At 33.8% G+C, this 24955-nt stretch overlaps 3 protein-coding genes across 6 annotated transcripts in view; 1 reads left to right on the top strand and 2 right to left on the bottom strand.

Annotated features, from left to right (window-relative positions):
- The window catches only part of Pax (paxillin), a 39218-nt gene extending 19619 nt beyond the window's left edge, over positions 1-19599 (bottom strand). The window contains exon 1 of one of the 4 annotated variants that reach the window (XM_013326797.1): positions 19400-19599. In XM_013326797.1, coding sequence (XP_013182251.1) covers positions 19400-19412 — 13 coding nt within the window. In that variant the 5' untranslated portion in view covers positions 19413-19599. Of the gene's footprint in view, positions 1-1497; positions 1680-13527; positions 13784-19399 lie in introns of those variants that run through there. The other 3 variants (XM_013326796.1, XM_013326794.1, XM_013326799.1) reach the window with 3 other exon arrangements.
- A 276-nt stretch (positions 19600-19875) lies between these two features.
- veli (L27 and PDZ_signaling domain-containing protein veli) lies at positions 19876-20562 on the top strand. The gene is given in 1 exon segment (NM_001312333.1): positions 19876-20562. A coding segment is annotated over 1 exon segment (597 nt). The 5' UTR covers positions 19876-19948; the 3' UTR covers positions 20546-20562.
- A 687-nt stretch (positions 20563-21249) lies between these two features.
- Positions 21250-24547, bottom strand: LOC106128518 (peptidyl-prolyl cis-trans isomerase-like 2). Its single transcript, XM_013326941.1, has 9 exons — positions 24355-24547; positions 24068-24287; positions 23677-23986; positions 23430-23554; positions 22898-23042; positions 22481-22629; positions 22198-22349; positions 21680-21869; positions 21250-21524 (listed from the first exon to the last, which is right to left on the bottom strand). Exons 1-9 carry the CDS (start codon positions 24384-24386, stop codon positions 21294-21296), a joined length of 1554 nt encoding a protein of 517 aa, XP_013182395.1. The 5' UTR covers positions 24387-24547; the 3' UTR covers positions 21250-21293.
- Between the last annotated feature and the right edge of the window lie 408 nt (positions 24548-24955).

The raw sequence follows: 24955 nt of genomic DNA, 5'->3' as shown, positions 1-24955 counted from the left end.
ATTATATTATGAGATGAAATTAAACGACACGCTCAACTTAAAGCGCTTAATGGCACAAATCGATGGACATGGAAATTGTACAATGCCATCCAAACTTTATAGATGCTCGCAATTTCACATGCGACTAGCGTAAAACACAATTTTAGGAATATGATGTAAACATACATGGATATTGGAAACACTGCACGTGTTTGTCGCCATATGCAGTACACACTCAGCTACAAAGATTATGGCTTGATGTCCCGTTTACATTATGCCAGTAAATAGAATTATTGATAGCGTTGGCATTCAACTGGCGTAGTGAAAACATTAGCTGTTGCCAGTGAATCCATACATTCCATGATAGCCTAGCGCTACTACCCTAATACTGGCATGCTCTCAACCAGGTATAAAGTTTGAATGTTATAATACTAGCATACTCTGCGATCTGCGATAATGAAGACGGTGCGAGATGACTCGTGCGCCGCGGAATCCGATTTGCTAGCTCTTTCACGCGTGTCTTGAGTTAAGCATGAAGCTTTGAGTACAGAATACTGTAGGAACATTGCTTTCTTTTTATTAAAATTGTGCTAGACTTAATTTCCAAAACTTTATAATTCAAACTCGATATTTATAAAATATTAAAAAAATGTATGTACGTTATCTATTACGATCGATTTTGAGGATTATTATGTCATTATAAAATATAACATTTTTATAAAAGAAATTATTTTTATACGTGGAAACCTAATGCTAACAGGTATCAGGTCCATCAATTTACGCGATAGTCTGTATTTGAAATAAAATTTAAAGTTCACACAAGTTGGTTGTCATGATCGTAGATTTTCTCTATATAATTTTTTGGCACTTAACAATCACTACTATTTGCAAAAAACACATTATGAGCAAATTGACTGACTAAAATAAAAAAGGAACTAAAAATTGAGCGCCTTATATTATTAATGTGGCAAAGAGTTTGCCACTCTGCGAGACAAAACGCCTGTTGCTTTTAATGCGGCAATAAAATAAAAACTCGGGTATGCATGTGTTTACTATTACCAAAATAACCACTATATTTGTCTCTACCTTGTCTCCCCTCCTTATTTAACGTAAATTAAATAAATGGTAGTGTTGTAGTTATAATGACACTTTACTGTATAATTATGCCGATGATCCTTGACAAAAGCATAAATCACTATTGAACCTTGTACAATGTAATAAGAGACAAACATAAAATTTAAGCATAAAATATCCATCAGGGCTTCATAATGATACGTCAGATCGCTACTGATGTTCAAACTAAAATTTCTGAGTTAGTACACCAAAAGACTGAAGGAAACCGGCTGGTAATACGTCACAAATACAAAACAACACGGTTATTTGTTACGATTACACTAAGTTTATCCACGCGGCCAACTCCCGATCGCGTCACTGACACAAAATCAAAATAGCACAAGGTCAAACTATAAACCGCGACCTGAATCATACGTAAATCATACCAGCATCTACTATACTCACCTAAATACGAACTGAAATCACTGAAGTATCGCCTCCAATCTGAACAGCTCAATTCCGGTGGGCTCGAAGGACCACATTCGACGGTATACTTTCTCTCTAACACAGGGGAGAAAGAGACGGACTTGGGGGATGCTGAGCGCGTGCGCACAGACGCCATCCCTGATATCTAGTATAAAAGGGGCGATCGGTCAAAATCGTGGACAGTCGTGGTCGGACTGCGGCTAGGAGTAGACTGATTATTTTAGGTAGAGGCGGCCGTTGTTAGCTGATATCGCGATCGCACTACTGAACTGGCGAGAGCTACGTGCTATTCCCGTCAGGTGGTCATTTCCGCCGATATTTCATAACACGTCAACTGATCCCTGTTGACTATTTCATAGTATCGGGAAAAAATATGTATGCGACATTTAAAGACAATTATTAGAAAATGAAGGCAAACGTTTTCACGGCGAAGGCTTTTAAATCAGTCGATTCAAGACCAACAGTTGCTAAACGATACACTAGGGTAAAATCTATTTATCTGTGTAGGTGACAATAGACTCAACAAAATAAACTTAAGTAACTGTTCGCAAACACCATTAACCTATATCTGCTTAAAATAAAGAATGAAAGGAAAGAAAATAATAGAACATTTCTTAATAGTTTTAAACATATCACATACGCTTTAAGTAGACTCCATTGAACGTACGAGTAGTAACTGGCTACACAGCTTTGGGCTTCAATTTTGTTATTAAATAAATCTTACTAATATTATTATACAAATGCAAAAGTTTAGCTGGATAGATGTTTGTTTGAAGGTATCTCCAGAACGACTCAACAGATTGTGATGAAATTTGGCACACATGTAGAACATAGTCTTGAAGAACACATAGTGTACTTATTAATTTTTTTGTTATTACGAGCAACCGGAGTCGCGGACGACAGCTAGTAAAACAATATAAATTACATTTTGAGTGCATTTTTTTATTAGTAGGAAGAGAACGTAACTACGTTCAAATAATGGATCTATAATTATCACCAATTCGATACTTACAAAAACTGCCAAGAGATGAATCATCATACTATTTTAGTGTTTGTTTTGTTTTTGCTACGTTATATGAGACAAGGAAACTAATTTGACATTACGGACATTCAAAATCTACAAGTCAAACTAAATATATTAATCAAATTTTGGTAAACGACTGGACGTATTTTACTGGGAAAGAAGCTGATGCACATGGAAATATTTTATATTACTTTTAGACATTATTAGTTAGAACCCTTTGGTGCGAATAGCGCGCTTTCGTTACAAAGTCAAGTGTTACAATGATTTATAAAGGGACATCATTTTTTTTGTGATGAGTAGTCACTGTTTGCCTTGAAGAGGCATTTACAGCTCCACCGGGCTTGAGGTGGCCGAGCGCAGACGGCGCTTAGCCTGAACCTCGTTTAAAGGGATATAAATGTCGACATTTTAGTAAGGCTAGTGTTGCGCCAGCACGACACAGTGTCGGATTTTCTTTCTAGCACTACTTTTATTTTGCGCCGAAAGTTACGGGCGACTGCTTAAGAAATAGAGATACCAAAAGCTTTGTACGAACTTGCCTAATAGACATAATGTTGATATCTAAGATTTTTCAAGTACCCAAGTATATATTATTGAAGTCGCCCATTGTCGTACGTGGTTACTATCTCAAGCTCCTAATATAGACTGAACAATTAACTACAAATTATATGGTGTTGATAACATTAATTACTAATTATATAAAATTTGGCGCCGTTTATTCAAGGTCTATATTACTAATTCATTGCTAAATCTGTAGGAGGCGTCCATACTTGTGGGCGGATGTTTATTAAATACCCATAGACTTAAGTGTCGATATACTATCGATAGACAAGTCAAAGATAATGTGTAATACTTAATTTGGTTAGCTCGATGATGAGTCAGTTATAACTTTTAAAATACAAAGTCTGGATGACAGAGCTTTGCTCGGTATTTTTTTTTAAATTGTGTTTTTTGGAAATTATATTAAAGTACGAATTACTAATAAAATGATGAAATATGAATAATATTTTTCGATCTTACCGATAGAAAAAGTTATGTTTATGTTTAAGTTGATTATCGATAAAACACGAACAGAATGACATTTTCTAAAAATGATTCCTAGCTAGATCGATTTATCGCCCCAGAAACCCCCTATATACTAAATTTTATGAAAATCGTTGAAGCCGATTCCGAGATTCCAATCAAGAAATGCTCATTTAAAGATATAATATTAACAGTTTTAAATAGGACAATAAAAGAATAACCTAATTGCTTAAGAACAAGCACTACGGAATATTTCGAATGACAGTAACCAAATATTTAGGTAGAAAATGTAATCAATATTTAAAGTAATAAATATGTAAATGTAAGTGAAATGAAGTGTAAAAATCTATCTTTGCCAACCCTACGTGTTACGCGAGTAGGTTTACGAAGCAAGTTATGATATAATATTAAATAGTTTTTTCTAATTTTAATTTGTTTCTTGAACTGAAATAATTGTTTTTACGTAAATCTTTTTACATTTATTATTATTAGATCATGTTACGACAGAGTGCGTGTGATTGATTGTGGACGGTGAGGTTTCTTCGTTCCCTACGGCTCAGTGGACCGCGTCAGCTAATGACAAATTGATGTCGTCCTAAATTACATCTTGATGACCTTGAGTCTTGCTATTGTTTTGTTATTAAGTCCTTAGAGTTTAAATTACTGATCTTTATCTGTAGCATTTATGTTTTAAATATAATTAACTTTATAATTTTTTTTAAGTCCAGAGCGGAATTAACAAAGTAACCTTATTTTTTAAACGAAACAATTTTATTGTGTACTTTTAACCGACTTCAAAAATTAGGAGGTTTTCAATTCGTCTGGTTTTTTTTTATTTTTTTGTTTATCTCGTAACTTAGCTCTTAGTTCTCCGATTTCCATATTTTTTTTTATTCTAAAAATAGTGCGTGACATGCATGTCCAATTGCAAAATTAATAATTTTTCGTTATTCAATTCGATATTTTTTGAAAGCTCGTATATGCTTATATGTGATGCGAGAGAGCCAAGTGTCAGCTAGTTACAGACAAGAAGACAAACAAGTAAAACATGTAGTATATGAATAATACATGAAGTGTCAAACTATCCGACCTGCATGTCAAAATTTCACACCATAACTAGAGAGTTAGTTTCTGTAAAAGGTACGAAAAGTAATCAGATTTGATTCAAGCATTGCTGGTTTTCCGTTTACTGGTTATTTTCTTATATAAGTTAAAAAAAAATAATTTTAAAATGCTATGGGATTCAACCAAATTAGATAAATATATTTTTTTAAAGTCACTGATCAATTTCAAAAACGTATAAGAAGTGGCCTGCGGCTCCGTACGCACGGAGTAAAGAAAACATTATTACTAATCTATGGGTTCTTCCAGACTCTGTTCTATGTGAAATTTCAGCGAGATCCATGCATCCGTTCTAATGTTCAAAACAACATCCATCTAAACATTCGCATTTATAATTTTACTAAGATTATATTCCATTCATCGTGTAAAAAGTCAATTGAAATAAAATGAACCTACGTCTAATTTACTGAGCAATAAAAAAGTAGACAAAAACACTACTCACAGCAACTGGTATGTTTATTAAATAACTAAGAATTTGTTATTGAAAATTGAGCTCTAACTGCAGAACATAGGACACAATTTAAATTTCAACAGCTATGTAAAGGGACCTCTTTCAATGAAGACATTAACGCTATTAAGGGCAACTTATATTGGGCTTGATGTTACTATTTACGATACAAAACACTCACAATTTCCCAATACACTTTAAGCTTATTGATGATAAAACACTTTCTTAAAATAAGTTATTGTATCCTAAGTAAAAACATCGGTGCTCTTTATATTATAAAAAAATATATTAACGAGTTGGTTAGCAAAAATACTTTCCACATAAAGTCTAGCTACCTACAAACCCTGTTGACGTACTTTACTCACTTATAATGGATTATAAGATAAAGATTTCCTACATTTTAGCGAGATAATCGAGTGGCGTTTTAGAATTTATTGCCTTAATATTAATCTTAAAGGACCATCTGTTATCAACAACTATTTATTTAACAAGATTTAACAGCGAAAAACAGTTTTTAACAACTATATTAAATATATCTATAAGTTAACTCCTTAAAATCCTTTAATAAACCCGGGAAAATACTCATCGAGAGTAACATTTACGTCATCACTCTCTAATTAACTGAACTAAAATTTTAGTTTAATTTGCTAACAGTTAACCAGCAGTTCGACCACGACAAAGAACACTAATTACGTAATTCGTCTCACATATATTACATCTAATCGATTCACGCTTACAGAATCGAATAATCGCGAGTTAAGAAATCGATAAAAACACTGACCGAAAGTTAGTGAGGCGTACACTAGCGACAGCGTAGTCGGATGGATGTCGCCGCGGCAACTGACGGCTGGAGACACTCAATGGGACGACTTCTAATGATCTTCGGTTCATTGTGGCGTCGTAATGGGGGCGTGTAGGCGATCAAAGTACGCAGTAACGAGTGACCAGGGAAGGTCGCAGGCTGTCTTAGCGGATCTCGATACGACTCCATTCTCGGAAGCCGCCGCGAATGGGAAACCGGGGCACGGCCGCTGGGTGCACCGGGAATGTTTCCATTCGAGCCCGTTCATTTCCTAGGTATTGTGACAAAAAATGACGCATAGTAATGCTACATTTAAGAAACACTGGCAGTTAATGGTATGGACATGAATACGGAAAAAAAACAAAAAAGAGGTTGTTTGAACGCAACACACCTTTGTGCTAAATTCCGCATTCGATACATCCACTTGAGACGGACTTGAAGGTTTCGAAATATGTAAACAAGACGAAGTAACCGATTTCCACAGCTGAAAGACCTGCACAAAACAAAATGTTGTTCTCTATTTATTTATATTAATGATGAAAGGGAAGACAATACCTTTTACTCAAGTGTTTACGCAGTGGAACTCTACGGTAACAAAGAATATTAACGAGTGGGAAGATGAACAAAGCATGTCGAATATCTGACTAGCGACGCTCCCATGCTCGTCAAAGCGTGGCGAGGGAAAATTAACGACATCTTTGAGACACCACAAACTGTTAGGATTCATGTGCTTATTTACTATTGGACTGTGAAAGATTACAATTATTGTAATACAAAGAATAAAATATTGACTTAATTAATACGTAAAGGATTTTAGGTAATTTAATGATCTACAACTCGCTTTAAGATAACTTGTTAATAAAACTTACAATTTTTCTAATAAACGCGTAAAACTTTCGGGAAATTTGGTCGGGATCTTAGTTTATAAAATTTCTTAGATAACATAATTAAAAATATCCAGATGTCGTGTTAATCCGTGGAATGCTACAAATGGGGGCCGGCAGAGATTTCCCGCATACTTCGCTGCCCACTTACAGCCATAATTGGAGAGACAGTGGGCTACGCAGCTCACGCGTTTCCATCTTAAACAAGTAGCTACTATATGTCAACGTAAATATTTACGATTTCCACGCTATTATTGATGTTAAAACAAGATTCATTTTTCTCCAATACGTAACCAAACAATTAATTTAATTTCTACGATACGAGTATAAGTTCCGTCCTATAGGCTATGTTTAATACAATAATTTTTACTATAAAATTACTAAACATACCTGTCATTTTGTAGACTGAAAATCTTGGCACAGGTCAACCACATAAACAAATTCTACTAAATCGTATTTGAGTGTTGTCAGAAATTGGCAGAAATCATTCAAACACAATCATTCTCTGTTCATAAGTATAAAATTAACTTTAATTACATAAATTGATAAATTCGCTCTTTACTATTACGATATTTTCATAACACGAGCACCAGGCGGGTTAGTTTGATGCCGAAATAATACGCAAAGTTCAAGGTACAAGGTGCGCAGAGGGTGCGTTGCACTTTTTAAAACGTTGGCGGGACGCGGTTAATGCACTCATGACGTCACGGGTTGCAATGCAGTATACGGGATCGATAAGCTGCCATGTTCATCTTTATCAATGAGTACAAACAGAGAACCAAATTTTTCGGTATATATTTTTGCATATTATGATTATAGGACAATTACTTGCTATAACTTATATATTGCGTGTGAAAATCAATCAGAATATAAAATAATTAACAAACATTGAATAGCGCCATCTCGTGTAAAATTATGAAATCATTCACAAAACTTGTGTAAGCGTAGTGTTAAAATATAAAATATAGATGGCGTTAAACTATAGAATAGAGTAACTCAATAATTATACATATTGTTTTTTTTAATACTTTAACTGAAATAAATATCATATATACATAAAAATACAACTAATTTCGTTGTTACAAATATTTTAAGAGTACGTGGGATTTAAAGGGCTTTGTAGGCCACCTGTTACCCCACTGTAATCCCCCTTTCAAAGAAGCTTAATTGTTGTTTACGTGTATACTTCTTCCGGGATTACTATCAAATTTCGGAAGAATATCAATTACGCAAGGACAGAAGCCGTATAAATATACTTTTATACTTATTAATATACAATTTACTCATATTATAAATGCGAATGTTTGGATGGATTGTTGGATGTTACTTAGAAAGTATCTCGAGAACGGCTGAATGGATCTGGATCAAATTTGGCAAAGATGCAGAACATTTTCTGGAAGAACACATAGGCTACAAAATAAGCTTTTATATGCACGCGGACGGAGTCGCGGTCGACAGCTAGTTATATTTTTCTTTGCTGGTAAAAATATTAATAGACATAACATGAGTAACAATTTCGCAATGAATTTCCATCCGACATTTTAAGCTCGCATATGTTGAAAGTGATGATAAAGTGCTACTCTTTGAAAACATATTTAAATATATAGAGACAGAAATAAAAGCGACATAGAATTTGGCAAGGGAAAGCAAGTTAATGAGGCCGTTCACCGGGATTTGTTATTGCAAGAGACAAATTAGTCGTTTTTAGTTTTTTATTTATATAGCCAGAGTTAACGTCTCATATTGTGAGTAATGGTCAGATGTTTATTTAATTGGATGTATGTATGGATCGACATATGTAAGAAGGTATCTTCAGTGCAACTGCAATTTAGCATAGACGTAGTACATAGCCCAGAAGAACACATAGGTTACTAATTACGTTAATTTAATTCTGCACGGACGGTGTCGCAGGCTACAGCTTGTATTTTATTATTTAGTTTCATTCGTCCTCGGACATGTAAATATATCCAATTGTTCCAGTACATTGTCATACTTTTAAATGACATCATAACCCATAAATACTGTCATTGGGAAGGTCGAGGTTGCCAGATCAAATTTTAAAAGCAAAATATTATTTAATGAAACTCTTTTAAGGTAAGGTAAATTATATTTTTAAATGACATTAAATAAATGAAAAAAAAATGTTAATTTTGATAAAGATCCCTTCTTTTATTTTGGGAAAAAACCAAGTAACATCAGCATTGTCGGTTTAGAGAAATTACAAAATACATATTTTAATCGCATAGATCTTTGAAAATTATTCATTAAATAAAACTAGACAATACATTTTACAATTTTATACTATAGTAACGAAGAAGATACTGCGTTAATCATATCAGAACAGGCTAGACTTTCAAATAACACTAACGACGTTCTAATTGGCGTGTTTCCAATAAGTTATGATAACACACCACGTGTGTCAGTGACCTAATAATTGCTGAGTCAGCGTAATTTTTATCCAATGATACAAGCGAGAAAGTTTAAATCTAATACATTGTAGTCAAAAGACTTCAAATCAACTACCAGACTGTGATATACAGGAATAGCTATCGGCCATGACTCCGTTCGGGCGGAATTAAAAAAAAAACAACTTAATTAGTAGCCTATGTGTTCCAGGCTATGTTCTACATCTAAGCCAAATTTCAGCGATACCCATGAGACCGTTCTGGAGATACCTTCTAACAAACATCCATCCATCCAAGCAATCGCATTTATAATATTAATAAGCAGAAGATATTGGGTTTAAGTAATTATGATAGTGTCTTATATTGCAGCGTTTATAACTTCGTTAACATTTCCCTCCATAACATGTTAATTAATAACCTCAAAAACGAGAACATAAAATCAATCGAAATGCGAACATTTTATCCTTATTTGTTCACTAATGTAAATGTCTTATTCTGTTATTTACTTTAAACGAATGTTTAAATATTGCAGATCATATAATTTGTAATTAACGCGTTCCAACAAATGTTATATAAAATTTATAAATTTTAAATTAATTAAAGATATTATGCCTTTGTCGGTATGATATTATAATATTACTGTCCTTTCGCTCGTAAAATATTTTTACATTACATAAACAAGCCCTTTTCCTTTATTATAACTTCTTTTTCTACTAAGTTACAGTTTACTGTTAAATATTTTTTGTTGAAAATTTGACATAATAGTTGTTACGGTTAAATAAGGTATGAACCGACAATCCAGGTCACAATCTCCCCTTTATGGTAGTATCACAACAAGCCAGCTTTTAATAACTTTTATTTCCCAGGCTAACCAATAATTTTTTGACCTTCTCTACAAGGCAAAACTTTTAAGACAATTTCTTATGATGCATAAGGAAGTCTACTAATTAGGCCAAGGTCAAAAGAAGAGGCAGAAATTATAAAATGATCAATGGCTTAAATACAGTCAAAGAATTATATTCCCTTTCCACTTAGGGGCATCATCCATCAAAATGTGTATCTTATTTTCAATTACACTAGCTGTTGCATATCTCTATGACGATAATGCGGTCCTTTGACAATAGATTTACATATTCATCGTAAGAAACATTTAACCACGCCTTATCCAGCAATCTAATCAGTTATGTATATGATGACTTCGATTAACATAAATAAAATATTGTCACAGGAAACATTGATGACAATGTATGACAACGCGTCAATTCACAAGAGATTATGGATATGTAGGTATTGACATGTTGGCCTTTTGAAAGACTTGTAAAGGACATTCCAACTCAAGGGACCATTGGTCCGCGCCGGGCGCACCGCACGCACGGATTGAACAGATGCGATGCGGACGGCGTGGATGATGGACGCAGCGCTATGTAAAATTATACAAAGCATAAAATCCGTTGCGGACCGTGCGTGTGGTGTTGCCGGCGCGGGCCTATAGACGCCGTACCTTTAACGGAATTAAACATGTGCTGAAGACATGATCCTCAATGCCGGAGTCGAATCCCTGCTCTTTTAGTTCGCATGTAATGTAATGTTTTAGTTTACCTCAGATATGTTTAGGCTATTAGTATTAAAAATATTAAATAAATAAGTAATGTACCTTGAATATATTGTAATGAAATTAACACAAATATAATTAACCAAAGCCTCGTGACATTGATCAATAACAATGACGCAACTTCGAACCTACAGTCCATCTGGCTTTGAGGAATTCTTTGGAATCACATTCGTAAAGGACAAACAAGTTTTCATTGAGTTACGTGAGTAAACTTGACTCTGTTTCGCATAAGGCCTGACATTTGCGAGGTCGTCGCTTATGTCAGCCGAATACATGCAACCAGATGGCTCACATCGTTCTTAGAACAAAAATGAACGTAAACGCCACTCTCAGAATTGTAAACGGTTTTATACTTAACTTACCCTTAGTGTTGTTGAGCGCAGAAGCGCAGACTTGGTTGCAAGCTAATTATGTAATACAAATTAAATGCGAATGTTTGCATGGATGGATAAATGGATGTTTGTTTGTAAGTATCCCTCCAGAACCGCTCAACAGATTTTAATGAAATTTAGCATACATGTAGAACATAATCTGAAAGAATAAATAGACTACTGATTAAGTTTTTTTTTAATTCGCAGTCACAGTCGCAATGTATGGCTTTGTATATTGATGTTAAGGGCACTTAAAGTAAAAGTTTACACTTAATTAGGTGTACGATATTTAATGACACAAAATACAGTGTCACAAGAGACTAGAGGACAGGTGCGAAGCCGCAGCGGCGATTTAACACGGTACGACGACCGCAAGTACAAAACATAGTGCAGCGTCAATCTTACTGACCCTAATGTACTAACCACAGGTTAGTTTGATACTTAACTGTGATATTAAGCATATTTTAACTGGAGTCTATATATGTGATCCAGAAATCTAACTGTATGATTATGGCTCTCTCTTTGTATGTTCGAAATATATTTATCCGTTCTAAATAAGGTTTTATATAATATTAAGATCACATCACTTACCAAATAGCCGATAATAATCAACAAAATAATATAAAATAATTTAATAAAGATAAAAAGACATACAAACTCCTTGAAGTTGTCTTTGATTTTTCTCTAATAGCTTTCTTGTTTCAACGATCGAGTTTTCATTTTTCACCTTATAAGTTGAATCTCACAACACCTATGCATGAACTCAGTTAGAAATTGAACACAGCTACGTAAGTTCTTCAAGGGCTATATATTTTTGTACATATCTAGTTCATAGACTGTTTTATAATACAACAGCAAACACGGCTAATGATACTAATGAACGCAAATCGACCTGGATCCCAACAATTGCGATGACTTCACGCTCACGGTGATGCCAACATCAGAATAATTTTAACCATTTAGTTCACGACTTCAATTGTTTAAAAACTAAATATCAACCATATTCTAACATCATATCAATTAAACAACAATAATGTTATAGGAAATATTTCTATTTTAATATGTACTAGCTGTTGCCGGCAACTCCGTCCGCTAGGAATTAAAAAAAAATCTTAATAGTAACCTATGTGATTTTCCATACTATGTTCTTTATCTATGCCAAATTTCAGCCAGATTCATTCAGCTGTTTCGAACATCTATCCATCCATCTAAACATTCGCATTTATAATATTAGTAAGATAGACGTGGCAACTACTGGACATATTGCAAAATTTATTTCACCATTGGTACTAATTTGCAGTTATATTTGCTGCTACTCAGTTAAATATATAAAAATATCACAAAACGTTTCATAAGACACGGAAAAACATTCGCGGACTAATAATAATAGATCTGGCAGCGTTATAGGGCTTACAAACAATCTCGAACTGTACAAGTCATAAAAATAAATATTTCTCCATGAAGGACGGGGATTTATTATTCAAAGATCACAGATAAATTATTCTGTTCGTGTGGTCAATTAAAAATAGTAAACAAACTCATAAAATATCATATAGGTGTATTATCTGACTGAGCGTAGGGTACGCAAAATCCCTGTAAAAACTGTTGTTGTCTCTGTATTGTCAAAGATAATGAGAGGGATGGTGATATTTTTTTCTGGTTATTTTGGACTCAGAAACTAACAATTAATCAGATAGAAAACATGGATATGGATGTTCCGTTAATCTTGGTAATACTGTTTATGTGTCAAATCAAAAGGCAAAGAAATATATTTTTATTTTTTCAGGAATGAAAGGAGATTGATCATCTTTAATTCCCGAATAATTCCTTGGTTTTGCTGGTGTATACGAGATTTATTTTCCTAGCTGTCTATCTTGTTATTTTGCTTTAACTGGCTTCTAACCTAAGTATACTTTTCCGGTTTACATCAACATATTCAAGCCTCGATAATCAATCAATAGCCGAGTGTTCACGTGCGTTACTCTCTAGTGCACACAAAAATAAACACATCGAATGGTAGTATTAAAACGGGACAGAAATCATTCGTAGTGCATGCACACGGAAAGCACGCATTCACGATAGTAAACATACTGATATAATAAGCAAATTTACAAATTCACAATGAATACGTAATGTCGCATAAAAACTCGACCTAAGAGTCATATGAGATTTAAAATCTTTTCTATACTACATAAAATATGTCTCATCACTGATTATATCTCCTAATAGCCTATATTTTTCGTTTAATTCAGAACAAGACTACTTTACCTAGATTAAACGATGATAATTAATTTAAAAAATATTAAATTAATACTCACAGCCGGGCGATATGCCGTTCTCCTTCATCGCGCACCGATACGGATTGTAAGTGCCTGGCAGCACCTTGCCATACATTGTCCGATCCATTCTCCAATCACTAAGCTTCGATCCACAATAAAACACCCACGGAGGCGACACTACGATCCGCACACCATAATCACAACCTACAGATGTAAACGTGTTACACTACGCGTGACAAATGCATTCACAATCCTCGTGTTAGTCCGCGCGACGAGAACGATGTCATCTAACTCAAGGGCGGCAGTGCACTGCGCACACGTTGCGTCATATCGATATCGATGTCCGATCTGTTATCGATAAGCGATAACACAATGTCACCGGGACAGGGCCGCGGAGGAGCGGACGACGTCGCAGCCAAACAACAACTGAGGCGGCGCATGTCTAGTGGCCGGTGCGAGAGACGCCGCGCTGCCAAACGTGGATACGAATCCGACCGTATATCGGACGCGATTGTCAAGCATTAGTTCTTGTTACGAGCAAAATAAACATCGATAAAATAGCTTTATTATCGATAAATTAGCGTTCAGCGTAAATAATCCATCTGTCAAAGCAAGACTGTCGGCGTGAGACTGATCAAAGAGCCACATGAATATAAAGCTGTGTTAAATGAGGAATTCTTAAGATTATCGAGATTGCGTGTTGACGGAAGACACCGAGTCCCATTCATCACGCGTTCCCTAGCGGTAAATTCTAATTTAGTTCGCCTGTTACCGCCAAATTTTACCCGCGCCCGACCGCATCCGGTGACGACTGTCTATTCTCCAAAGACGTACGCCCTCATCGCCCACACCGTCACGCTAAGTTCCACTATGATCATTAAAAGAGATCAGAACTCCTTTGATCTACAAGTATAGTTATAAAGCGTATTCTTTTACAAGGATTAATTATGTCTAGTCCTTCATATCAAAACGATATACAATTTCGGAACGCTCAACCGCTTTGTAATGACAAATCGTGTGATAATTTCGAATTAACAGCTGCATTTTCCGAATAAACGCCACCCAAGAAGTATCGAGAATGGAATTGAGAGAGAAGGGAAGGTGCATTCCGTTTCCCTGAGTGTTAATTAAAACAAAAGATTGACATTTACGAGGCGAGTGTTTACGATGCACGTAGCCGTTTCATTGTTACCGACGTGGCGAGAGGCTCTAATAGGGAAGTAAATATTTGAGCTGGTGTAGCCAGGGCTGCTAAACCGTTTAGAAACAATCAAACTGATTACAGGACACGTATTAGACGTAGGGGACATGAACAAATGGGTAATTTCAGAATTATGAGAGATATCATAAGATAAAGAGAGATATATAATAAATATATAAACGTTACTTCAATACGCATTTAAATACGTACTCCTATTCGTGTCAGTTTTGATTATGATACCGATTTAAAAATATGAACGTAATTAAATTTTGACTTTTACAGAATAATTTACCTATTTCATATATTTTGTTAACGCATTAACCAACCAGCCCTATGTGTTACAAACCGTTCATCTATCTAGCGCAGCAATTCGACCTATTGGGAACCTGCAAATATGGCCGAAGATTCCAAGGTACTGAAGCACTGACTGTCCTTACCGAGGACAGCTCTTGCCAAAATAGCGAATATAGTGCTCACGACAAAAAGGAGCAAAAGAATAGAAAGGTTATTGAAAAATGTGCTTAATTCAGTTGAAATAGTATCGAAATTACACTTGCAACAGTTACAGGTCTACACGACATTTCTAATATAACGACCCAAAGATCCCACGATCAAGAATGTTTGAACAGAGTTTACGCAAATTATTTGAATAAAAATAAAAAATATATAGAAATTAATTTCACATTTAATGGAATAATGACAAAGCGAATATGGACCTTATCGTTTTATTAACCTTTATTTTGATCAGACATCAAACCATACAAATTTACTACTACAATAATAAAAACAACAATAGTAAAGTTACTCATTACTAGATTCTAGGAATGTAGACAGTACAATAAGAACATAAATAATAAATATCTTCCTTCTTAAGATTCCTCATACGTAAATGTTTATTGTGTAAATATATCAATGATCTGTATTCCCTAGACTCGACAAGTCTAGACCTATCTGGTCTAGCGCAATCTTTGTAACGGTGCCAAGAAAAACATGGCCGAAGCTAACAACTAAGCATTTAAATAAACGTAAATCAAATACCATAATAATTAACCATCAAACAGATGTAAAAAAAGTTATCAGGCTATGTCTAAAAAAATATAGTTTATAAAAAAAACAACTTCAAAATTTACTTCAACCAAATTTATCCATTTGGATGTTAATTAACATTCCTATAAACAACTACAGTTCACGCGTAGAGTAACACAATAATAAAAAAACAGCTATAAATCGTACAACACTAATAAAACATTTATTCACGTTTAGATCCAAAAACGACTTTAATCACTGTTTTAATTCCATAAACCGTTAGAACACCATATTAATTATTTTAAAGAACAAAAGCATCAATGTATATTGCTTTTTATAATATAACCGCCAACCGCAAGTGCACGATGGTTACCGCGTGAGGTGGCGACGAACAACTGCGTGGATTGTACGCAGCTCGTGGTAAAATGCCCCGTGACGTGACGCTAATGCCCCGAGGCTAGTCTGATTGTTGTCATAAGGTCGAATCGCCGAGCCCTTATTTACTTTGGACTTAATGAAATTTTACCAAAGGTACGATCAATATAACTCAATAATGTCTTAATTTATTTGTAAGTCAAATACGTCATTAACTGTCGTTTGATTTTTGCCAAGCTCCTGCTATCTATCAGCGGTTCCAGAATAATTTACAGAATCTTCAAATTATATTCAAATACAGACTATATTACGTAAACTTAATTTTACGAATGACTCTGATTACAGATATAAAATCGAATGACGTATATTAAACCACATCTTAAGCGGTTCGCATTTATTAATTGGTGAATCATATTAATCTTATTGATGACTAACAAACATTGTATTGCTACAAGACTTTAGGAACTTCATAAAACTCAGATAATCAGTTTAGGTTACCTTCAACCCATCTACTAAAACAGTAAGTTTAATAATAATCAAAGAATAATTATGAATTATAGAACCATCTAGCTCTTTCGTATTTGAATTCGTAACTCAGATTAGTCGTGATATATTCAACAAGTTATGAAATGATGACCATAGAAGGTGGGATTCACGGGTCACGTCGGCCTCGAATGTAGCGTGATGCACGAAATCCACTCAATTAAGCCAGGTGGGGAAATTAAATGGCGTTATAACGGAACCCTCTACGAACATATATGAACAGAGGGACTTTGGAAATCGTGAGGGTAGTAAAATTGGAGACCTAACCGATTTTCCGCTTCGTTTGTTACTTCTTCGTTGACAGTGGCCTTGTTGTCACGTTTGTCCACCAGGCCAGATAAGTTCGACATACTATATAATTATAGAACATATTATAATACCTCAATAGACATACTACAGAGCGTAGGAATGTGATCTGGTTAATATTCAATGTTCTCAGTCTCACACTCATGTCACTACACAGTTCAAATGGCATCAAATTTATTCCACTACTAGCTGTCGCCCGCGACTCCGTCCACGCGGAATAAAAAAAAACTATTGGTAGCAGCGTTATGTTAAATAGCCTAAAGCCTTCCTCTATAAATGGACTATCCAACACAAAAAGTATTATTTAAATCGGACAAGTAGTTCCTGAGATTAGCGCGTTTAAACAAACAAACCAACAAACTCTTCCGCTTTATAATATTAGTATAGATATATGTTCATTGCTTATCTATTTTCCGGCTTGTGTTAATAACTTTAACAAAAAAGTCGTCTTCATTGAAAGAAAATTATGTCAAGATATTTACGAAATGTCAGAAAAAGCATCTCGGCCTTTGTAGATTCGTTAATACACTTTTGAACAAGATTTTGCTTCGCCGGGCATAGCGACCTACTAACATGAAAGAAACGTCGCTAAAGTTTATTACGTCATTCCTCTTCTCCACTAAAACGCATTCCGAATCTATCGTACGTGCCTACATTAAACAAAATAGACAATTTCATATATGAACTTAGTTACTGCGAAAGGTGTGAATTAAAAATAATATTTCTTATGCATTCTAACATTATTTTCGATAAAACCCAATTAGTGACAGTTGCCGGAATAATTAAAATAACTCTGTTCAACAGGTTGCGCTGGAACGAAATGCTCCGTGTTCATAACTGACGCATACCTACGTTAAGCCTTCACATATTACATGCTTAGATTTAAAAAGAATAGATGATAAATGAACATGTACTATTTTTTCACAATCAGTCGATTGGCATTGTTTTTACCAATAGAAAAAATATAAAACACGCAAATACATCCTAAAAGCAATGGTTTTTATAAAAAAAAAAAATATTATGGTAGGGTAGAGATAAAATGTATTGTTTACCATCAGAGCAATGAACTTGTACGTAATAAAGTGAAATCTTTTCGTAATATAAATGCGCTTCACTTACAAATCTTGATGGAGAATGCATAGTGAATTAAAACGCGCCAACAAATATATATACGCACGTGCCCATGACGCTTAACGACTATAATAAAAAAGATTTTTATCCCAAAAGTTATTGTGTTTTGGAAAAAATGTAAGATATATTATTTAGTTTCTTAGAAAACAAATAAGGTTCGGTTTGATAATTGAATAGCTTTAATTATGAAGTAATCATAGTAGTAGAAGTAAAATAAAAATTAATAAGTATTACTCCATGCTTTTACTGGATTTATAAAAAATTCATTAATAACTTTATCATTGTCGAGTAAAAAACAATTAACTACATTTATTCTATTAAATAACAAATAATGGTGTATAAAATTATGCTGACATTCTTTTAAGTTCTTCGGTGATGTCCTTGTGTGATAACACTGGCTTTCAGTCAAATTGCAAGGTAGGGTTACCGCTAACAAAGTGATTAATCATTTGAATGTCATCCCGCCCCTTAGCCAAAAGGAAAGCGAGTGGATCGTTATTATTAACTAATTAATCTTTTAGCATGTTTCGAAAACTACTAAATGGCTAATTAATTAACATTCACATAAAATTAGTGATGCATTATTTACTGTATTCAAAATATTACGTAAATTAAATTAACAATGTAGTACTGTAAAGCTAATTGTGATAGAAATGAATAGCAAAAATCATAATGTAACCATCTCTGCTTAACCCTTTGGATTACTTACATAAGACAGTATTTGTATGTCTTTATTATCAAAAGCCCAGAAGTTTCATTATAATGAGTTAGCAACGCAATTCTTAGTATTACTATAAGGAAAAATAATAAAATAACAATGAAGCGGCGTATGTTTATGAAAATTGTGAGTCAAGTGCGTCATTTTATAGACATCCATCACAGCACTTAATTCTTTATTATTTTGATGATTTGTTAACTTTTTTGATAGTAGTTTCATAAAGCGGACTGACTATTTCCCTACATCCTTCTCTTCCCTGCAAAACATGACTTACCAATTGATAACTTTAGTCAGTAAACTATTATTTCTTTGTTTTTTTTATCGAAATTAGATGTTTATGTCTGAAGTCCAGGTGCAAGACAACAATACAACATATAAAAATATTCAAAGGTAGACGAAATAGTTCTTAAAATTATTAAAATAAAGCTTTAGTAGTCATCCAATCATGAAGTCATCACCTAAAAATAAGTTTTTATGTAAACAACTAAGTACGACGTCTACGGTCATTATTTAACATTCGGTATCGAGGTAAATGCATTAAAGATTTCACATAAAACACGTCACAGATACGGAGCAAGCCAAACAGGTTGGGACGATAACACCAAACTTACCCAAGTCATCCATAGTGATTTCGATAAAAGTTTAGCAGTAAACGCCAAATGTCTGTTAACTTACACTGTGGCACTTCCACTCTCAGTTCATCAACACTTTTTCTTTGACAAAACTTGAGATTTCACTAAAATAACGACGAAATCTCGATTTACAATATCAAACTGGATATTTAGTAAATTGGCACAATTGAGCAACTGTCATTTTTATGTCATTTTTTTAATATCAATAAAGTAGACTCGTTCCGAAACCTAATCATAGTTGAGAAAAGATTGTTTAAGATTATCAATCTAAGTATAAAATCATGTCTTTGTCATTGTTTTTATTTGTAAAGAGATTGTATATTAATTTGAGTCTTTTACAAAGGTTTTTTCATAAATGAAAAGATAAAAAGAAAAAAAATTGAAATAATTAAGTATAATTTTCTAGTTTTTGAACATACTGACGTGAAACAGAGCGGAATGACAATCGATGAAAATGAAATGTTGATATCGATCATTGAGTACTTATTTCTGTAATTATTCACGCCCAGATATTCCTAAAAACACAATATGAGCAGCACGGGTGAGCAGTTAACTTTAGCAAGAGATATTAAAAGAGCCGTAGAATTATTAGAAAAATTACAGCAAAGTGGTGAAGTGCCTGCTACCAAGTTGGCTGCTTTACAAAAAGTGCTCCAGAGTGACTTTTTAAATGCTGTTAGGGAAGTGTACGAACATGTCTACGAAACTGTGGATATTCAAGGATCTGCGGACATACGAGCATCGGCCACAGCGAAGGCGACTGTGGCAGCATTCGCTGCAGCAGAAGGTCATGCTCATCCTCGAGTTGTGGAGCTTCCAAAAACAGAAGAAGGATTAGGCTTTAATGTTATGGGTGGTAAAGAACAGAATTCACCCATATACATATCTCGGATCATACCAGGTGGTGTTGCTGACCGTCATGGAGGATTAAAGAGAGGTGATCAATTGCTATCTGTTAATGGTGTATCTGTGGAAGGAGAAAATCACGAGAAGGCTGTGGAACTACTGAAGCAAGCAGTTGGTTCAGTCAAGCTAGTTGTACGCTACACACCAAAGGTGTTAGAAGAAATGGAGATGAGATTTGATAAGCAGAGGACAGGACGGCGACGCGCAAATTACAATTAAACATTAATTTATATTAATCCATAACACTTTTTCTTATACTCCTTTGTAGAAGAATTTTTATTTAAAGTACTTAAATAGCATACAAATATTTATAGCAAATCATAATTTTAAGTTACTAAATATTTCTTATTAAGACATGAATGTTTGAAATGATTCATCATATTTGTAGAATGGAAAATGGTAACAAAATATAGTGTTGATATTTATATTAATTTATGTACGATATTATAAAATTTACTTAATGTTATGATATCTCAATAAATTACTGTTCTATGGTATTATTAATGGTAACAGTAGTTATTTTATTATATAATCCTGTAATGTGTTATTTCATTATTCACTAGCATTATGAGAATACTACTACATAATAGAATTCCCTTACATGTTCATTGCCACCATTGGCATTGTTGATTAATTACAAAACTAACACATTTTGAGCCATCAATTAGCCTGCCCATTTAACTTGCATTAAAAAAAATCATGGTGGCATGAAATTGTTAAATTTATATTGCTAGTGAGTTACCGATCAGATTTATATAATAATTTTTAAACAATAAAAATTTTACTAGTTTTGCTCACCCTGCTAATTATCTTCTATATTTGTTAATTCAAAACTTTATTTCAGTCTTTTCTACACCCTACCAGGTCTTTTGTGGACCAAGTGGTCCACCTTCGCGACTTTGTGAGTCAGTGGTCTATGTAAATAAAACGACATGAACTCCTGAATACATTATATTTATATTACACTTCACCATGATTCAAAACTTCCAAACTTATAATTACTATCCGTTTTAGCTTTTTTAGCTGGTAATTCTTGTGATTTATTAACTTTGTTCGTTGATAACTCTTCTAAATTCAAATATTTACCAACACCATCCCTGAATACTTTCAGTGGTTGTTTGACAGCTTTCTTAGGCTTAACACCTGGACCCTCTTCTTCCGAATGTCTCTTTAATTCCTCTGCTCTTTCAGCTACCAACTGGTTAACAATACAATATTAATATTATGTACTTTTTAAAGAATTAATTTTATTTGCATTGCTTTGTAAACACAGATTATCCTACACTAATTTTGATATAAATAACTATAATAGTATTATCAATAATAACCCAATATATTTAAATAAACATATACCTGTTCTTCAGCCTCTAAAAATGGGTCAACAAACACTTGGCCAACTTCTATCACAATGTCCTGTATTGGCCTGTCTTTATTATCAACTTCAATTTGCTCCATTGCATTCAGTGTGTCTAAACCACCAACAAGTTTGCCAAAGATTGTGTGCTTACCATCTAACTGTTTGCATGATCTAAATGTTATAAAGCTGAAAGAATAAGAGAAAACATTGACTTTAGTTGAATATAGAATGATAGACCTAAGTTTGTTTTAGCAAAGCAATGCTTTGGACGAAATATCTGAACCCTCATGTGACCATTTTCTTTGAGTGACGAAGGAATTGTTCCTGGACCTCATGTCATCATGGGATTACATTAATATGAACCAAGGCCCATAATACCAAAGTGATTTAAATAAACTTGGAGCATTTGTTCTCTATTGTTGTCTCGCTTCATTATTACTTTCTTTACTTTAGGCAGAAGTGGCTGTAACACATCTCTGACATATTGCTTTGACTAAATGATTGTAGTACTTACAATTGGGATCCATTTGTATTCGGCCCTGAGTTGGCCATAGACAAAACTCCACGGCCAGTGTGATGCAAATTAGGTCTGATCTCATCTTCAAATGATTTCTTCCAAATAGATTCTCCACCGAGACCGGTTCCAGTTGGATCTCCACCTTGGATCTGTGTATATAAGTAAAAATTCTTACTGTTCTAAATGTCTTATTGCAGTGGTTTTGGCATTTGGTTTGTCAACAGAATGTTTTGAATACCACATGCCCAAGTAACCACCTAACTAATTCACTATAACTTACCATAAAATTTCTTATAGAGCGATGAAACTTAGTACCATTGTAGTAACCACTGTAGCAGTGTTTTATAAAATTGTCGCAAGCTTTAGGAGTCACGTCGCAGTAGAGCTCAAAGTTTAACGGTCCCAGATTCGTAACCAGTCTGACATAACCTGATTATACAAAGATAAGAAAAAATCGTGAACAGTTGTATGCATGAACTGGATTTAAAATAATATCTATCAAGCAAGTATTTCAATATTTACTTGCTTGATAAATATAGCAAGTTATTACTAAGATCAAATATTAGAAAATAGTGGTGATTACATTATCCAAGTCTGGGGTAATATTTGAGAAATTATTAGTTGACAATCTACAAGATTTTGAGACCACTACATAAACTAAATAAATAGATTTTAATAGCCATTAAAAATAATATACCTTTCTTCTTGACTCTCTGATATTTGACTTCATCCTCACAAATAATAGCAGCCTCATGTACTGTCTCCGGCACCATTGCAGTAGATGTAAAACTGGCTGCCACCATGCCAGTAGAAAAATGTGCAGCATTGAATTTGTCTGCCACCTAAACAATTCACAATATGAGTCTCTGTTCAGTTTTTCATCAAACATTTTATGATTTGTTGGTAAAATATACAAAAGCTTAAGTAGCTGTATGTTCATTTATAAATAAAGTACAGCAGAAACTAGAAGACCGAGTCACCTTTAGTGCCAGTCATTGTCCCAATGTACACCCTTGATAAGTGAGAAACTTGGCTAAGAGAAAAATCTCTATAGGCAATGAAAACATTCTGGTCTCGAAGACTACAGCTTATCCAGGTTTGATTGTAGGAAATTATTAAATAGAGGCATTAGAATGCATAACTATATGATTAGAAGTAGACCATGCCCTTAACTAGTATGTCACTGGCAATTTGATTCTATCTTAGTATTACTGTACTAAATTACTAGCCTCTTTTTTAGTTTCCTTTACTTCAGGTGCTTTGTAATCTTTTTCAAGTTGTTGTAAAATGTCCTTGGTTTCAGCAGATACAGTTTTTAATCTTGCATGTGGATCTTTTCTCATTGCAATTTCCTCTGAAATATTTTAACATGTAGTGTAAGTATAACAAAATATTTTAACAAGATCTATACCACTACAATTATTTTTGTAATTAACAACATAATTATATTAGTGAACAAGTAATGATTACTCTTACCCTCTGTTTCAACCCTTAAATTATTCTTGATATGATGAAAATTAGAAATATTGAATTTAGTTAAATTGTTGGGATCCTGTATAGTTATGATATCATTCCTGGTGAATGGTGTATCATCAATGAGATCCTTCCAGTTCTTCCCCTTGATGTTGAGTTGTTCCACAGCCTCATGGGAATAAACATTTCCAGTTGTGCGAATTGCAACAATATGTGAGTTCTTAGTGAAAAGTTTGAATAGAACAGGGCAATGATATTCATCTTGTGCATTTTTAAAAAACTTCAATTTTATTAATGATCTTACATCAAGTTTCTGAAATTAAAAAACATTAACCAAATTAATCTTCATTGCCAGTGGTTGCAAGTAATTTTAATATTTTATTATTCCTTATACCTTTCCAGTTACTGGGTTAACCTTAAATTTTTTAATGAAAGCTATTATAGCCTCAGATTCGAAAACGTTACCATCGCTATCACAAAAAGGATTTTCAAACGGTTGCAGGCACAAACAACAATGGTCAAAAGGAAGGCGTTTGAATGTTGTATCTTCTTCCTTTGCTGTACCAGATCTTTTGCCTCCATATAATGTAGTCCATTCGGTGTACGTTAAGTACCTGAAGAAATAGCTTTGGTTAATCAATTGATTTAATAAAGACGACGCACAAATAATTAATTACAAACATTTTATCTTTTTGATGTTGCCTTTTCCCCATTTTTAATAAGTAATGAGTGAGTAATATAAACAGATATGAGACAAAAAGTGGTTTTGCAAGTACTACTATGACAATATACAATATATTTGGTGAAAAATTAGGAGTGAATTGGAATAAGGTAATTTTTCCAAAATTTCTGAAATTTCCAATATCAATTTGATTTTATTATTTTGACATTGACATTAATCAAACGTGACATTAATCAATTTTTTTTTTTTTAATTTTATGACCTGGTAACATAGACCTTTAGGTCATGACATTAATCAAACGTCACATACGTCAAAGATTTTGCTCACAGGTTATAGAGATTAGTTTCTGCTACTTTTACGAAAATATCAGAAAATATAGTAACAGTTTTAACAATTTTTAATCATTCTTAGAATAAAGTGTAGTATTAACTAGGGGATAAAATATAAAATAGTCCGGGGACCGAGTATATTTGCGTTACGTGATGATGAATGCTGGAAGGAAAAAGGTAAAAAATGGTGCGGTGGCGGTGTTTATTTTTTTGAAGTGTAAAACATAGTACTGTAAAATATTACTATTAATAATTAAAGAATAAAACTAAT

The sequence above is a fragment of the Papilio xuthus genome, unplaced genomic scaffold, assembly GCF_000836235.2.
Source record: "Papilio xuthus unplaced genomic scaffold, Pxut_1.1 DF828780.1, whole genome shotgun sequence".
Taxonomy (NCBI): Eukaryota; Metazoa; Arthropoda; class Insecta; order Lepidoptera; family Papilionidae; genus Papilio; species Papilio xuthus.
Note: the sequence above shows the minus strand (reverse complement) of the source record. Positions and strands in the feature narration are given on the sequence as shown.